Source organism: Phodopus roborovskii, unplaced genomic scaffold (assembly GCF_943737965.1).
Source record: "Phodopus roborovskii unplaced genomic scaffold, PHOROB, whole genome shotgun sequence".
NCBI classification, from domain to species: domain Eukaryota; kingdom Metazoa; phylum Chordata; class Mammalia; order Rodentia; family Cricetidae; genus Phodopus; species Phodopus roborovskii.
In genome coordinates, this window is record NW_026126461.1 from 16998425 (window position 1) to 17013938 (window position 15514).

Consider the following 15514-nt stretch of genomic DNA (forward strand, 5'->3'; position numbering starts at 1 on the left):
TGTTATATGTACAGTCGCTACATCTATAAACCAAAGAGGATGGATTGACTCATGCTTCTGGAGGATGGGAAGTCCAAACTGCAAGGAGCCAGTGTCCTGGGGCAGATGTGCCAGCCAGCTGTGTCACAACATGGTAATGACAAGCAGACGAACTGACTGCATAGGGAAGGGGCCAAGCACTTGGCACAGTCCTGCTCTACAACAGCTTGTAAAAGTCCTTTGAGAACCACATCAATCCTCCTGGGGAAAAAAGTCAGATCAGCAACTTCAATGCCTTCCTCTAGACCATGCCTCTAAACTATCCATTCCTCTTTACACCATCATCGGAGACAACCAAGGGGGCCAGGTCTCCAACACACCAACCTGTGCACACGCTCAAATCACACCCAAACCGTAACATGTATTATCAAAAGATATTAAACAGTAAGGGGGAAACGTATTTTAGAAATGCTAGATTTCTTTCGACTTGTATTGGATTTTCAGCTTTCTCCCTTTAAGGATAATGAGGAGTATGGAAAAACAGGAACGAAAGACAGACATGCACCATGCAGTACATATAGATTAAAAATGCCACAGTGAGTCCCATCCATAAATATGATTACAAAGTACTAACAGTGGTGTGGCAAAAGTAAGTCCGTTAATAAATAAAGAGTGATGGGAAACAAATGAACAACTAAAAATGTCCCCTCTGCTCCGCCACCTCTCTCAAGCTCCCTTCTCAAAATTTCTTTGCAGGATCCACTCACATGCTTTATTCACCTTTCTCTTTGCAACCCGCATCAGACTGGCTTCCGGCTCCGCCCCACCACTCTGGAAACCCACTGCATCCAGGATGATCACACTAAAACTATCACATGAGTCAGCTCCCATTTTCCTCATCACTGGCATTCCCCCACTATCGATGGTACCATGCGATGATGGCTATAACGGCTCGGCTTCCCCTCGCCCCTACCCTCCTGGCCACTGCCATGGGCTCCCAGGCCCAGGCCACCTCCCCGCTGGCTAGCAAAACTCCTCAGGTTTCCATCTTCCTTCCACGCTACCTCCAGGCCTTTTCTCCCACCAAAGCCGGTCCGGTCCAGATGTTGCTATCCCCGATGCTAAAGTCTCCCGTGAACAAAAGCTTTCCAAAACCTTCCAAATCACCCCTCCTCAGCCGACTGTCTGGCGGATATTCATGTTCTCTACCTCACCGGCTACAGGACACAAAATAACGCCGCCTGTGACACCCAGTGCTTCCCGAACGGCCATTTGTTCAACGCCCGGATTCCTAACCTTAGTAAATAACTCCCAAGCAGAAGACAAGTCATTTTCCTAACGTTCACTGCACGGTCACCGACTTACATAAACGTGTCTGCTGGAGTACCCATTTCTTTCACGACTGCAGACCATGCCTGTCATGGACACCTGCACCAGCTACGATGTTTGTCCACTCCACGATCTACCTTAAAATCAGAGTCTACGCCTGGAGGAGTAAACACACCACACACCGAGGGGTCACACTCGGACGCAAGAAGTGAAGCAGCCTGGAGATTACAATTTTAATTTCATGGATTTTAACCCAATTGCTCTTAAGCCGGATTAAGAGAGCAATGAGTGGGCGGGGTGTGGGGAAGACAGAAAGCAGTACAGCCTGGGGTCGGATCTGCTTAAGTGAAGAGGCTTTCCTTCTTTGAGTTCACCCTCTAGCAGCAAAACATTCCCCCTGAGCTCTTAGGAGAACTGGTCCTCCAGGCTAAAACTTGCACAGTAAGAACTTTTGAAACACTGGCATCCTGGGAGTATCACATTTGTTTAGGATTGGTCTAATCAAAAATCTGCCGCAGCTGGGCCTCTTATAAGCAATGACTCATGTTGTTTTAGCTGGCACTGACTCACAGCCTCACTGAGCATGACACAGCCTCGAAGAGCGTACATGGCCAGCATCTTCCGATTACACGCTGCCAGCAGCTGGATGAGGGGGAGTCCTCCAGTGTCGGGTTTTCTGCAACTAAGCACAATGTGGGTTGGATTGGGTAGAAAAGAGCTGCCAAGTAGGCCTTGTAATCCCAGAGATGGATAAATGGAGAGGGAACGGCGTTTATGTTAGAAATTCCAGAGCCAGGCATCCGTGCTTGGGTTCTCAGAACGGCATGTGTGGAAATTTTCAGTCAGCTCTTTTCCTCATCACTCCCTCGGCTCTATTGAGGTCAGTAAGTGTTTTTCTTTCTGATGCCAATGAGAGTCTGCTTTCCGACTCTGGGTCATACTGGAGGAGATAACACACAGGGGTAGTTGTCCAGCATCGGAGGGGGAAACTAAGGAAATGCCATGGTTGATGATGCCGCCTCTTTCTAAACCTCGGTGTTTCCCCCTTGTACCTGCTCTTGGCTGACCTGAGCACTAAGACTATGTATGTCACGGGCCTGAGTAACTGCTGTGTGATGGGACCAGCTGACCAGCCGTCAGCTGAAGGACACTCAGAGCCTTGGCTCCACAGGGCTGTGACTTCCCAGAAGCCTTAGTGAGGATGTGTCGCCTGGTTTGCCTCCCTATTAAGCTACTGAGATTCTTCTCATAACCCCAGTCGCTCCTGCCTGGTCACAGGATGCTTAGTCCCTGTCATCAAGATGCCCTAATCTCCCAGGCTGGCTAAATGCAGGGTAGGCCACCTCCTGGGGCCTGGCACTTAGCTGGAAAGCCCACGCCACTGTTTACAAGTAGCTAACAGAACTGTCCAATTACGTGAGCCATTAAAAGTAAAGTTTATCAAAGCCGATGCCTTGAAAAATAAACACAGGCAAGCAGGGCCCAGAGGTGCATCTTACTCAGGCCCGTCCAGAACATTCAGAGCCAGACTGAGTCTCAGGATTAGTTTCCTAAATGGGAGCGTCTGAAGCCCATCCCAGAGCAGCGTCCTCGGTGGTCTATGGATCACTAATGGATAATGGTTACGCTTCAGCTTCCAGTGCAGAGAAGGCTCAGGAAAACGTTACCATACCTCCTCTCCCACTGCTGGTGTTAAACCAGGCATCCCAGAGGACTGAGGCTGGCCTGGAACTCTTGGGCTCAGGTGATCTTTCCACATCAGCTTCCTGGGTGTCTGGAACTGAAAGCATTCTCTTGCAGTGATGCGCAATGTCCATAAGGATCTCAGACACCATAGAGCTCCACAAAGTCAGAGCCTGGGACCCAATTCTCAAAATATATGGTGGGGTCAAATGTGTGGGAAGTCATCAACCGTAAAACTTTCTGGATACACTATAACCAATAATTAAACATCAAGCGCATGGCCAATTGTAGGTGTTTCTGGCCGTAGAGTGTCCTACTGTGTCACAGGACCAAGGACCATTGACTAAAACACCATGGCCTCAGATGGGAACTGCAGGCTTTTTACTATGTACATAAAGTGCTCTGCTCATGCAGAAACATAATGACTTAAGTAGGGAAAACTTGTAATGTAATACATTCCCTGAATGTATCAGATTCTTGGCCTGTATTATTTTAGAATGTTTGATTTTTAAAATTGTTGTTTGAATCCTAAATCATAAAACAACTGCTGGAGGTATCATGCTGTACTTCAGAGATACGTAAGGAAAACACGATATTGGCATAAAAATAGACAAGCATTGATCAATGTAATCTAACTGAAGCCCCAAATATAAATCCACACACATATGGACACCAGATTTTTGACAAAGAAGCCATAAATATACACTGGGGGGGGGGGGGAGACAAACAAAACATAAACACACAAACAAAAACCCAGCATCCTCAATAAATGGTGCTGGTCAAACTGGATGTCTGCATATAGAAGAATGCAAATAGACCCATACTTATCACCCTGCACAAAATTCATCTCCAAATGGATCAAAGACCTCAACCTACAACCAGACACATTGAACCCGATAGAAGAAAGTGGGAATAGCCCTGAACTCAGGCACATGAAAAGACTTCCTGAACAGAAAGAACACCAATAGCACAGGCACTGAGATCAACAATTAATAAATAGAACTTCGTGAAACAGAGAAGCTTCTGCAGGGCACAGGACACCATCATTCAGACAAGCGGCAGTCTACAGAATGAGAAAAGATTTTTACAATTACACATCCAATAGGAGACTAGTATCTAAAATCTATAAAGTACTAAAAAATAAATAAATAAACTGGACATCAAGAAAACAATAACCTAATTAAAAAAATGAGATGCAGAAATAAAAGGATAGTTCTCAGAAGATGAAACACTTAATGGCTGAGAAACACCTTTAGCCACTAGGGAAATGCAAATCAAAATTACTGTGAGAGTTCATCTCACTCCTGTCAGAATGGCCAGTATCAGTGAAGCAAATGCTGTCAAGGGTATGGAATAAGGGGAACACTCATTCGCTGCTGCTGGGAGTGCGAACTTGAACAGCCACTATGGAACATCGGTGTGGTAGTCCCTCTACAACCTGGAAACAGGCTATCTCAAGAACCAAGTATGTCACCCTTTAGCATCTAACCACAAAAGGCTTTACATCCTACCGCAGAGGATGTTCATCTACGCTTGTTCATATACCTTCAATTCTGCTCTGTTCATAGTGGCCAGAAATCAGGAGGGATGTCCATCAGCTGAGGAATGTATCAGGAAAATGTGTTATATTTGTACAACAGAATATTACTCAGCTGTTTTTTTAAAAAGCAAAATAAAGAAACTTGCAGATAAATGAATAGAGCTAGAAAAAGATAATCATCCCAGCTGACGTAACCCAGACGTCAAAATGAAAACTATAGCATGTATTCATTTATAAATGGATCCTTGCTGTTAAGTCCTCAATGAACAGGCTACAATCTGTATAACCACAGGGTAAGGAGCTAAGAGGAGGGAAGGATTTTCCTAGGAAGGGAAAATAGAATAAATAGTTAAGGATGGATGGAGGAGGAACTGGCCCAGGAGGATCAGATAGAGAGGGGCAGTTAAAACTAAGGGCCACTCAAGGGGTCACATGGAAACCGACTACAGTAAAAGCTTCTTTAAAATATATAAATACAAATATAATACAATATATATTTATATATGTGAGTGGTTTTATATATTATATATGATGGATATAATATGGTCAATTAATTATGCACATGTAATTTATATGTTGACATATAACTAATAAATAATATAACATGCATATGTAATATAAATATATACTTATATTCATTATATAATATAAATTATGTGTGCTTATATGAATATTTATATTACATTGTAGTACATATTATATACACAATGGTGTTTTTTTAAAGAAGCTTTAGCTGTAGTAGATTTACATATTCATATATATATGCGTGTATGTATGTACACACACACACACACACATTTATATATGAAAATAACCTAAAGGGAATCACCAAATAACAGAAGAGACAAAGCACCAAACAGGTAATTTTTTTTTTTTTTTTTTTTTTTTTTTTTTTTGGCCAACAATTGAAACATCCAGTTCCAGGAATGAGTTACATCTAATTGAGTCACCAAGGGGCCCCGTGGAATCCCCCAAACAACCCAGGTTACTGCCAAGGCTATTGGCTGCTCTCTACCGATTGATGGTAAGGCCCTATTGATGACGACAACTCCTAAATACATCACTAAATGTGGAAAAGTCAAGCTGGGAGCTAGCTAAACCCCAAGCCAGATACAATCCCCTCAGTCTACCTTGGTGACCTGCCTGCCTGCTACGCTCCTGTAATAGAGGCACAGACATTGTGGAGGTAACCAACCACCCCCACAGTGGGCTGAGGGCCTACTCCACCAGATGGAACCCATGCCTCACACCGCTCAGGTGACCAAGAATCCGAGGCTAGATCGGCACGCGCAACACCAGCCAATGTGCCTATAGATCAGTGTCTCATCCAGCCATCATCAAAGAAACTGATAGAGACCTAAAACTGAACAATGTGCAGGGAGAGAGAGAGAGAAATACATACAAAATGAAAGATTAAACCAAAGCTAAACATTAATAACATCTCTTAAAAGTTGCTCTCAGAGAATCGGTCATCAAATTGAGGCAGAAAATGGCACGTGAATAATAAACTCATAAGTGTCACCGGATTGCAGTGACACATGAAGGGACAGGGTTTGGAAGGAGCAGAGGAGGCGCCTTGGCTCCCATCACCTTGCTGTGTGGGTGATCCTCGGCTTGCTAACTCTGGGCTCCACAGTAAGTGCTGAGTAAAGCTAAGATGCTGATGCGGGACTAATAGCTGAAAGCTAATTAGAGTGTCAGGTTATCCTTGTGGTAAGGGAGAAATGCCCCAACTACTATCAGCAAAGAAACTTCCAGAAAATAACTTTACCGGCACGTCCACACTCCCCTTTGCAACTACTGCTACTTAAATATGGCCTCAGTCCCAGCCACTAACATATTAGCTTGGCTTACTGCATAGAATTTGAACTGCGCAGGTGAGGCAGACGTAAGGAGGAAATGTTACTGTCCCACTGTGCCTTGTTTGGAAAGGGTCTCACTGCATGGCCCTGACTGGCCTGGACTTGCTTTGTAGCCCAGGCTGGTCCTGAACTCACAGAGATGAGACAGACTCTGCCTGCAGAGTGCTGGGATTAGAGGCGGGTGCCACCATGTTGACATGTTATCATTTTTTTTTTTTTTAATTTGTTACTTTTCTAGCATCTGTCAGATTTCTCATATGGTGACATAAGCCTGAAATCCTAACAATGGTGAGCCCTGAGGAGGGAGAGGAGTTGGGGGAGGGGGAGTTGGGGGAGGAGGAAGAGGAGCAGAGCAATGAAGGAAGCCGCATCACTGCTTTTACAGGAGCATGGGCTGCACTGGTGTTTGTTCACGGGCACATGCTGATCGGCATTTCTGTGTCGGCTCTCCTAGCCGGGGAACAACCATCTACCTTCCAATGAACTCTCGTCCCTCCACGTTACACACGTTAAAAAAAGAAAAAGAAAATGTCCTGTGACTCCCCCACCAAGTTCAGGCAGATAAAAAGATTTACCTTTCTGCATAAAAGATAATTGGCACCCAGACCCAGAAGGACTGAAATAGCATATGTAAGTCCCACTGACTGACAGCTTAAAAATTCCTCCAAGGGTCTTTATCTCCGGCATGCAGTTCCTCCTTCCTGTCCCTGGAGTTGTTTGTATGCAGTCATCGCCCAGTCATTGGAGGGATCCACAAAGAGGGCACAGACTTAGTTTTCCAGAGTAACGTGACACCCCAGCTGTTCCTCTAAATGAGGCTTAGCTTACATCCCCACCCTTGGAATAACCAGGCACTTGACACCTGTTAGATAGTTTATCTGCTACGGTCATTTACTGAAGTGTGACAGGACACACAGGGTACCCACAGGATGTGCTGGTTGCTTCTCTGTCTCTCCTTGGCCATGGCTCTCCACTTAGTTTTCTACCCCAATACTGCCCTCTCCACTGTCCACCTGCCCTCCCCATCTCCTGAAGACACTTATCTTTTCCTGTCTCACAGGCCCACACACACACACACACACACACACACACACACACACACGGATCTGCATGTGAGCCTGGGTCTCCCCACTGAATGGAGTATTTTCCAGGTCCATCCATTTTCCTGAATATTATATAAGGTCAGTTTTCTCTACAGTTGAAGAGTTCCTTTGTGACAGTGTTTCCCACATTTTCAGTGTCCACACATGGGTTGACAGGCATACAGGCTGGGTCCGTGGCCTTGCTATTAGGGTATGCATGTGTCTCTGTGGCAGGACATGGAATCCTTTTAGTGCCCACCCAGGAGTGGCACATGTGCATCACGGGGTGGCTGTAGTCTTCACATCTGGAGAAAGCACCACACCGACTTTAGGTGGCTGAGCTCTCCACATGCCCACTGACAGGAGACAGGGGCGTTCTTCCCAGGGTTTGTCATTATTTGCTGTCTTCACCACAGCCATTTAAATCGAAGAGGAGTGAGGCGGGGGTCTCAAAGTGGTTTGAATTTTCATTCCCATGATAGCTACGGATCTTAAAATCATTATTGGCCATCTGTGTTTCTTTTTACTGAGGACCTCTCTATTAGCTCATTGGCCCGTTTGCTGATTCAGTTTCAGAGCTTAATTATTGCTGTTCTTTACGTAGTCCAGAGATGAACCCGTCTGGAGTAGAGTGGCAATGGTTTGCTCCCATTCTGTGAGCTGTCCGAGGGTAGCTCCTCCTCGTGCGTGGAAGCTTTTAAATGGCATGTAATACACTTAGCATGTAATACACTTGGGGCCACTTTCTGGTGTTGTTGGGGGTCTTGCTTAAATTACATCCTAAGTGTTTCCTCTAGCAAATTCAGGGGTCTTAGTTTGCACTGAAGTTTTTAATGCTGTCTGAATCGATTTCGTGCAGGTTGAGAGACGTGGAACTAATTTCACTCTTCTGCGTGTGGGAAAATTAACAATAATAAATCGCACTTTAAGCCCCGTGCGGTGGCTCATGAATTCTAGTTGGCAAAGAACACAAGTTCAAAGCCAGTCCAGACCAGCCAAAGTTGCAGAGCAAGACACTGTTTTAAAGAATAATAATTACTAACATTATGATTATTAAAATTAAAGAAGAACTAAAACCACATACCAATGCGGGTTACTCTTGAGTAACTTATACATCTTAATAGACGTGTTCACTAAACTGCTACATCTTAACTCACGCTGCATTTATTTACTTATTTGTTTTCACATTTTATTTTATTTGTGAGTGTGTGTGTGTGCGCGCGCGCGCGCGTGCGCACGCCCGCCCACGGGCACATGTGCACATGTGTCCCACTGCAGAGGTCAGAGGACAATTTACAGGAGTCTTTTCTCTCCTTCCAACATGAGGCTCCCGGAGATTAAATCCGGGTCATCAGACCCTCTGAGCCATCTCTTCGTTCCTTACACTGTATTTTTTTTTTTTTAGAACAATCAAGAAAAGTCTCATTTTTACACTGATTAGGGATGATGTGGTTGACTTTGTATTTCCACATAAAGGACCAAATTCCCGTCTAAGAAACACTGCTTACCTCTTTTGCTTCAGACCCCTAACGTTGTATTTTTATCCTCAGCTGTAAATGAGTTTTTGCTTCAGTCCCCAACATTTTCCCTTTATTCTCAGCTGGAGAAGATATTAGAAACCATTTGGTTGAGAAATAAGAATATGGCGATTACTCCAGCTTTAACATCATTTGGTTTGATGGTGGAGTGGAAAGAAATTTGATTATATGCAAACTGGAATGTTTCCATGGGTTAAAATGCATATGCAGGGTCCCCTCCTCAGACCCACTGGAGTCTGGGCTCCGTCTCTCCCCCTGGCCCGCGTTCTGTAACATCCACCTCCTTGGAACCTGCTGAGCAGGGCCTTGGGACAGCCTTCTGGTGGCTTAACTGGGATTTTATCCAAAATGTGAATAAAAGAAGTGAATTTTAAAATGCGGACACTCACACAACACCTCAAGAATGCTCAGGTGTCAAGGCACTTCTAAGAAACGCAGGAGATAAGATCTAATCACAACTACTGCCTCTCACAGAGAATTTCATCTAGCAACTTTGATTATGTTTCTCTCTTAAAACTTCAATAAAATTTCAATTCCAATAATAATAATAATAATAATAATAATAGTGGAGCTTTAAAAAATAGGAAACATATATCTTCGTGGTTTTCATGAAGTCAAGCCAGGTACAGCTAAATCATTTTATCACATGACCACCGATGCCTTTGTAGAAGTGATGGACATAAAGATAATAAAGTTAGAAAGGGTGATGAATAGATTGTTTCACGGCACATAAATTAAGTCAAATTGAGATGAAATGAGAGAAAAATCATCATCAAAACACCTCGGTAACAAATTTTGCTGCCATGATCCATAGACAGAGGTAGTTAGTTGTCTATGGGTAGTTGAGAAAGAAAAGGCATTTGCATAAAGTATTTCCCGGAAGACAATGATTAAATGAAAGGGGGAAATGGTGAGTTTGTGGTACAGAAAGCTAGCAAGGCCATCTTAGCCAGATGACCAACATCATTATAACATTCCGAAGTCACAGACCAGACAGGATGGCCCAGGAGGGCCACGCTTAGATCACTGTGGGACCTTGGATGTAACAGGAAAATTGACTAAAGCAAGAAAACTAGTGAACTAAAAAGATAGCCTGTAGTTTAGTTAACTGTAGTATGCCACGGCTAATTTACCCAATTTTGACCACTGTAACACTTGCAACGCATTAACATATAAGGAATCTGGGTGAAGGTTACTGTTGCAAATTTTCTGTAAATGAAACTGTACATCTTGAAAATTAAAAGTCAAGGGGGGGAAAGGTGCTTCTAGATCATTCCACACTTCCTGTGTGTGTTTGGCTTACACTAGGGGTTAATGGTCGACAGAGAACTGAGTGGGTTAAAAATGGACAGAGCAACTGGCCAAATGTTTAGCCAAATGACAGGATCAAAGGAAATATACCAGATGTTTGGCAACAGCCCTACATAGGAGGCTCCTCCGCTCAGCAGGGAGTCCACAAAGGAAACCAGAGACATCAGCTCTGCTTTCAACCACAACATAAAAATGGCCTATAAATACGCATCCTCATGGAAGAATTCCATTTCCATTACTATTTCTGAACCTTCTAGAACAAGAAGCCCACCATCCCCTAGAATTTGGTTGCATCTGTACATTCATGACCTCACATTGATCTACATAAATGTTTAATTTTAGCAAATGTTGACATGTCAAAATACACGCCTTTTAAACTAATTTCAACCCAGGGAAGTATCCCCCCTAAATAGATCGTCACTAAAAGTTGTTCTTTACTTTTGCTCAAAATTTTTACTTCCTAATCATCATCAAATCTGTTTTATCAAAGTGTTCTCCTTATTTAAAAAAAAAAAAAAAAAAGGTGTAATATGAAAATCCAAGGAGACTTAAAGGTTGGGGCAGAACTGTAGAGGAAACCCCATGGGTAGTCCTGGATGGTGGCTCTATTTGTTTTTGAGGTGGCTCTATTTATTTTTTTGTCACTTCTCAGGACGTTTATTGTACATCTAGAAATAATCATGGTCATTTTATATCAGACCCTCCCTGCAAATGTCTGCACCATTATTTCTTATGACCAAGGAAATGCTTGGGGAAAAAAATATATCAAGCAACTAGCCTAGCCTTTGGCTAATCCTCCTTTTATAAGTGCCAGTACTTAGGGTGTTTGTCAACATTCGAAGGCGTCTGAGCATAAGCTTGACCTCCTTTAAAAAGCTTGCTTCTGAAGATAATTCCAACCACTGATTTTCACGGATCGGAGCACTTGCAGAATCGCATTTCTTAGCCCCAATCAAAAAGACTAAGATTCAATACTATAGGTGTGTATGTAAGCGTGACTTCTGAGAAGTCAGAGCAAAGAAAATCTTAAAAGACAAAAGTTACATGAGAAAACTTTCCTAAGAATTAATAACCAAGGCTACCCACACTATGCGCTATTATAAAGTGGAGGAGTATGATGACAGAGATCACAGACAACAAGAGACTTCTAAAAGAGACACAGAAGGGCTCAGAAGGAAATAGCGGTATTTTAAATGCCCAAAAGTGGGAACGTGTTTTATTTACCAGGACACTATTTCCTATTCACTTGCTGACCTTCTTAGAAAGAAACAGACAGCAGACAATCCACATATTCAATATCATATGACCCACATACTAATATCATATGACCCACATACTAATATCATAGGATCCACATACTCAATATCATATGACCCACATACTAATATCATATGATCCACATACTAATATCATATGATCCACATATTAAATATCATATCATCCACATATCAAATATCATATGATCCACATACTAATATCATATCCACATATTAAATATCATAATACTGCTTACTACCTACATCAAATATTGATTTTCTTTTGAAACCTGGAAAAGATGAATTGCCAACCAACCCCAGCGAACACTCTTTTAGGTACCCAATGCATGGATTTCTGAGACTGGAGATGGTGGCTTCATTCATTATGTCCCATGTATAGTTGCAATCTATCAAACTAGGCAAGAGGAAGCCATGCCCTGAATTCTTCCAAATTCTGAGGTGCGAGCTGTGAAATCCGGATATTTAAACGGATCGCACATGTTTGGATGGCAGTGGATGTTTTAGACAAGACTGTTTTGACTTGTTTAGTGCCCCACTAATCAGGGACCACTAAGAGGGAGCCAAGAGTGTCTACTTCCCATCAAGGACAGCGTCAGCATCCGCGATGATGTCTCTCTTGAGTTGTTCAGTGCTCTAAGTAATTCAAGTAGTCTACTCAAAACAGGGTAGTCATTAATGCACATGATGGTCAAGGCCTGGCAGTCTTACCCCACACCTGGCAGGCACATCTGTCCACCCGTTACCATTCCCCAGTCTCAGCCAGTGTTGGCAGGCAGTAGAGCCGGAAGTTGGAAATAAAGTCATACCTGAAACTTCTTACATTAGAAACGGTGACACTTCTTTCCTTCCAGAAGTTCTATTGTCACCCTTTTGCTAAAAATCCCATTGGTCTGAGCACATTCTTGTGGCAGGAAGAACACCCTACTTATCTCTGTGTTTCCAAAGCCTGGTGTGTTACCAACACAAAGTTTGTGCAAGTGAGCTGAATTTGGCTCTTAAAACTCCTGCAATTTTATCTTGGCTATTTTATAATCTTAGTAGGAATCCATTAATTCCCACAAGAAATATTTAATTGGCTACTACAATATGCCAGAAATGTCTTTGCTACTGGAATACAATGGTGGGGGAATGAGCAAAGCATAGAGATGGGGGGCTATATTATATTTTGGTGGGAAATAATATGACCCCAAACTGGAAACCAGATAAAGTAGGTATAGTAGAGGCCTAAGGAGGAAGCGAGTTAAGATTAGCTTTGATTTCCACATATGTTAGTAGGAGCTCAAGAGTCCGAGCCCATAATCACATGCCCAGGGCCAGACAGCTCACCACTCCACAAGTAGGCAATAAATACATAAGCCATTTTTAGGAAACTGTGCTCATGAAAGAGAGAGTGCATTCCTCCAAAGTAGAACAATACCATCTTGCTTCTTGGCTTGAAAGGAAGTATTGATCAGTAGCTAGTAAGTCAAAGGTTAATAACTGGGTCTGATAATTCCTGTTATCAGACCCATGATTAATGGTGTGGTCTCCTCCGGCCCTTGGTAACACAGGAACCTCTATTTTCAATGCTTCTACTGAGGACCAAGTTAAGCTATTCTCCCAGGATTCTGCTGTTGGAAGGGTGTGGGGGTGCACGCTTCCATCCCCTGCTTCGAGGGAATAGAAAGCAAAGGGTCCTTCCTATACAGTGCAAAACAACCACCAGGGTTACAAATTTGGACCTGATTATTTTATGGTGAAAAGACTGACTCTCCTACTCTCATGCATTATCATTCCACAAGACCACATGCTTGGCTAATAAAACATCTCCCTCCAGTTCACTTCCAGCTCTCTGGCTGGTGCCCACAGACAGCTGCTAAGGCTTATAAACAGACAGCTACACCCAGGCCACTTAAGAATGTACAAAACTGGCCCCCGCCTTGCATCAAATCACATCTATTTAGTCACTAACAGTGTAAGTCATAATGGTCAAAGATGATGATGGGTCTCCTCTCTCTCTTTAAGAATTGCACAAGGAGAGTTTGTATCTTCAAACAGCCTTTAAGTGATGTGCATGACTCCTACTGCAAACTGGTCCATTTCTCACTGTCTGTATCAAAATGAGATTTGACTCAACATGCTCTCCTTGGAAGAAACAATAATTTCTTTGTTAGCTAAGCCCAGTGTCGTCCCTGAGCCAGTGTGGGTTGGCTCATCTCACAGATACCTTCCAAAGGATATTCTGTGGCACAATCACAAATTGATTAAATTGGGAAACAGAAGTAATTATAATCACATAAAGGTAAGCATGCGAGGAAAATCAAGTAGTTGAAAATAACAGTGATATAAAACGCCACGAGAGAAAATCCAGACACACCAAAGTGTAGGCTTCAAAACAAAGTAAGCATCCATTGATGTACTCATAGCAGATGGCAACACTTAGGCAAATGAACTTCCCCTAAATACACCAGAGAGCAAACCATCTCTTTTGTCCACCCATCTTTGATGGAGTTAGTGGGGCTCTATCTGACCTTGGTCCTGAGTAGAACAGACGGACCCTGTCAGAGCAATGTGATCCAGTTCCCTGGTTTACTAAACGCACATGGTGAGGGGTTATGCACGCCTTTCCACGCAAAGAAGTAAACAGGAACTGCTTTTACTGCCCTCATTAGATGGCATCATTCTTTACACTAGGAGTGAACTTCTTACGTCAGAGGAGGTTTCCTTCTGAGAGAAAGTTAAGCTCCAAATAGTTAATCTGGGTGTTTGAGAGAACTTTTTTTTTACTCTTTCCTCTGGCTTGTGTCTGGTTTTTAAATTACCCCAGTACCCCGTGAGGGCCTTCCACAGACGTGATGCGGGTGCCCAACTCATCATAAAGTTTCTCCAAGACTGCAAGCTTCGCCCCTCCACCACCACCACCCCCAAGCTCGCGCCCCGCTAGCCTCAGCCGGTCAAACGCTGACTTGCGCCCAGGCCATTCTCATTTCCAATCAGGACCACACAAACACACAGGTTCAGTTAGTCAACTCCTCAAACACACTTGCCAAAGCGCTGCCGCCCCTTCCCCCCCCTCTCCGTGCGGCTCGCCTCCGTACCTGCTGAGCGGGTGGCTGGCGGCGGCCCGGGGCGCGCAGCGCGGCTCTGCGCCCTGCGGTTGCGAGCGCGCGTGCGAGTGGTAGGCGGTCAGCACCACGCCGCCCGAGTCCTCCACCTCCATCCTCAGCCGCGCATGTCCCCGCGCCGACCCAGAACAAAGACCCGGACCAGCGAGGACCAGCGAGGACCAGCTCCCGGAGCGAGCGGGTCAGCGGCCCAGAGCGTCCGGCGCCCCGCGGCTCGGCGGCTGGCTAGGGCGGCCCCGCCCGCCCGGGGACCACGCCCACACAGCCCCGCAGACAGATTAGCATACACTGCGGGCCACGCCCACACAATGCAAGGAAGGATTAGCATACACGGAGGACACGCCCACACAGGACAGTGAATAGATTAGCATACACGGAGGGCACGCCCACAGAGTACAGTGAATACATTAGCATACACGGAGGACCACGCCCACAGAGTACAATAAGCTGATTAGCATACACTACGGACACGCCCACAGGGTACAGCGGACTTATTAGCATACGCCGATGGCCACGCCCACAGAGTACAATGCGCTGATTAGCATACACTGAGGACCACGCCCACGGGTCCCTGCTTCTAGGAAACTGGAAACCTGCCCGAAACTTGCGGCTCCTGCCAGCTGCCCTAGTAAAGTTTGTGTTTTTCTTCCTTTGTTCCTCTTTTCCTCTTCTCAACCTCCTGCTCGCCCCCTTCAAACGGGAGGCTTATCCCATGGCTAGGAACGTTTCCTGCCTGGCAGCCAGAAGTGAGACAGAAACCATGCCTGAGGCAAGGGGGTAGAGGCTAGGTCTGGAATGGGTGCTCTGGG

At 44.5% G+C, this 15514-nt stretch overlaps 1 protein-coding gene across 1 annotated transcript in view; it reads right to left on the reverse strand.

Annotated features, from left to right (window-relative positions):
- Arhgap28 (Rho GTPase activating protein 28) overlaps nucleotides 1-14887 on the reverse strand; it is a 140576-nt gene extending 125689 nt beyond the window's left edge. The window contains exon 1 of the mRNA XM_051190904.1: nucleotides 14679-14887. Within this exon, the coding sequence (XP_051046861.1) occupies nucleotides 14679-14800 (122 nt within the window). The 5' untranslated portion in view covers nucleotides 14801-14887. The remainder of the gene's footprint in view (nucleotides 1-14678) is intronic.
- Nucleotides 14888-15514: the final 627 nt, after the last annotated feature.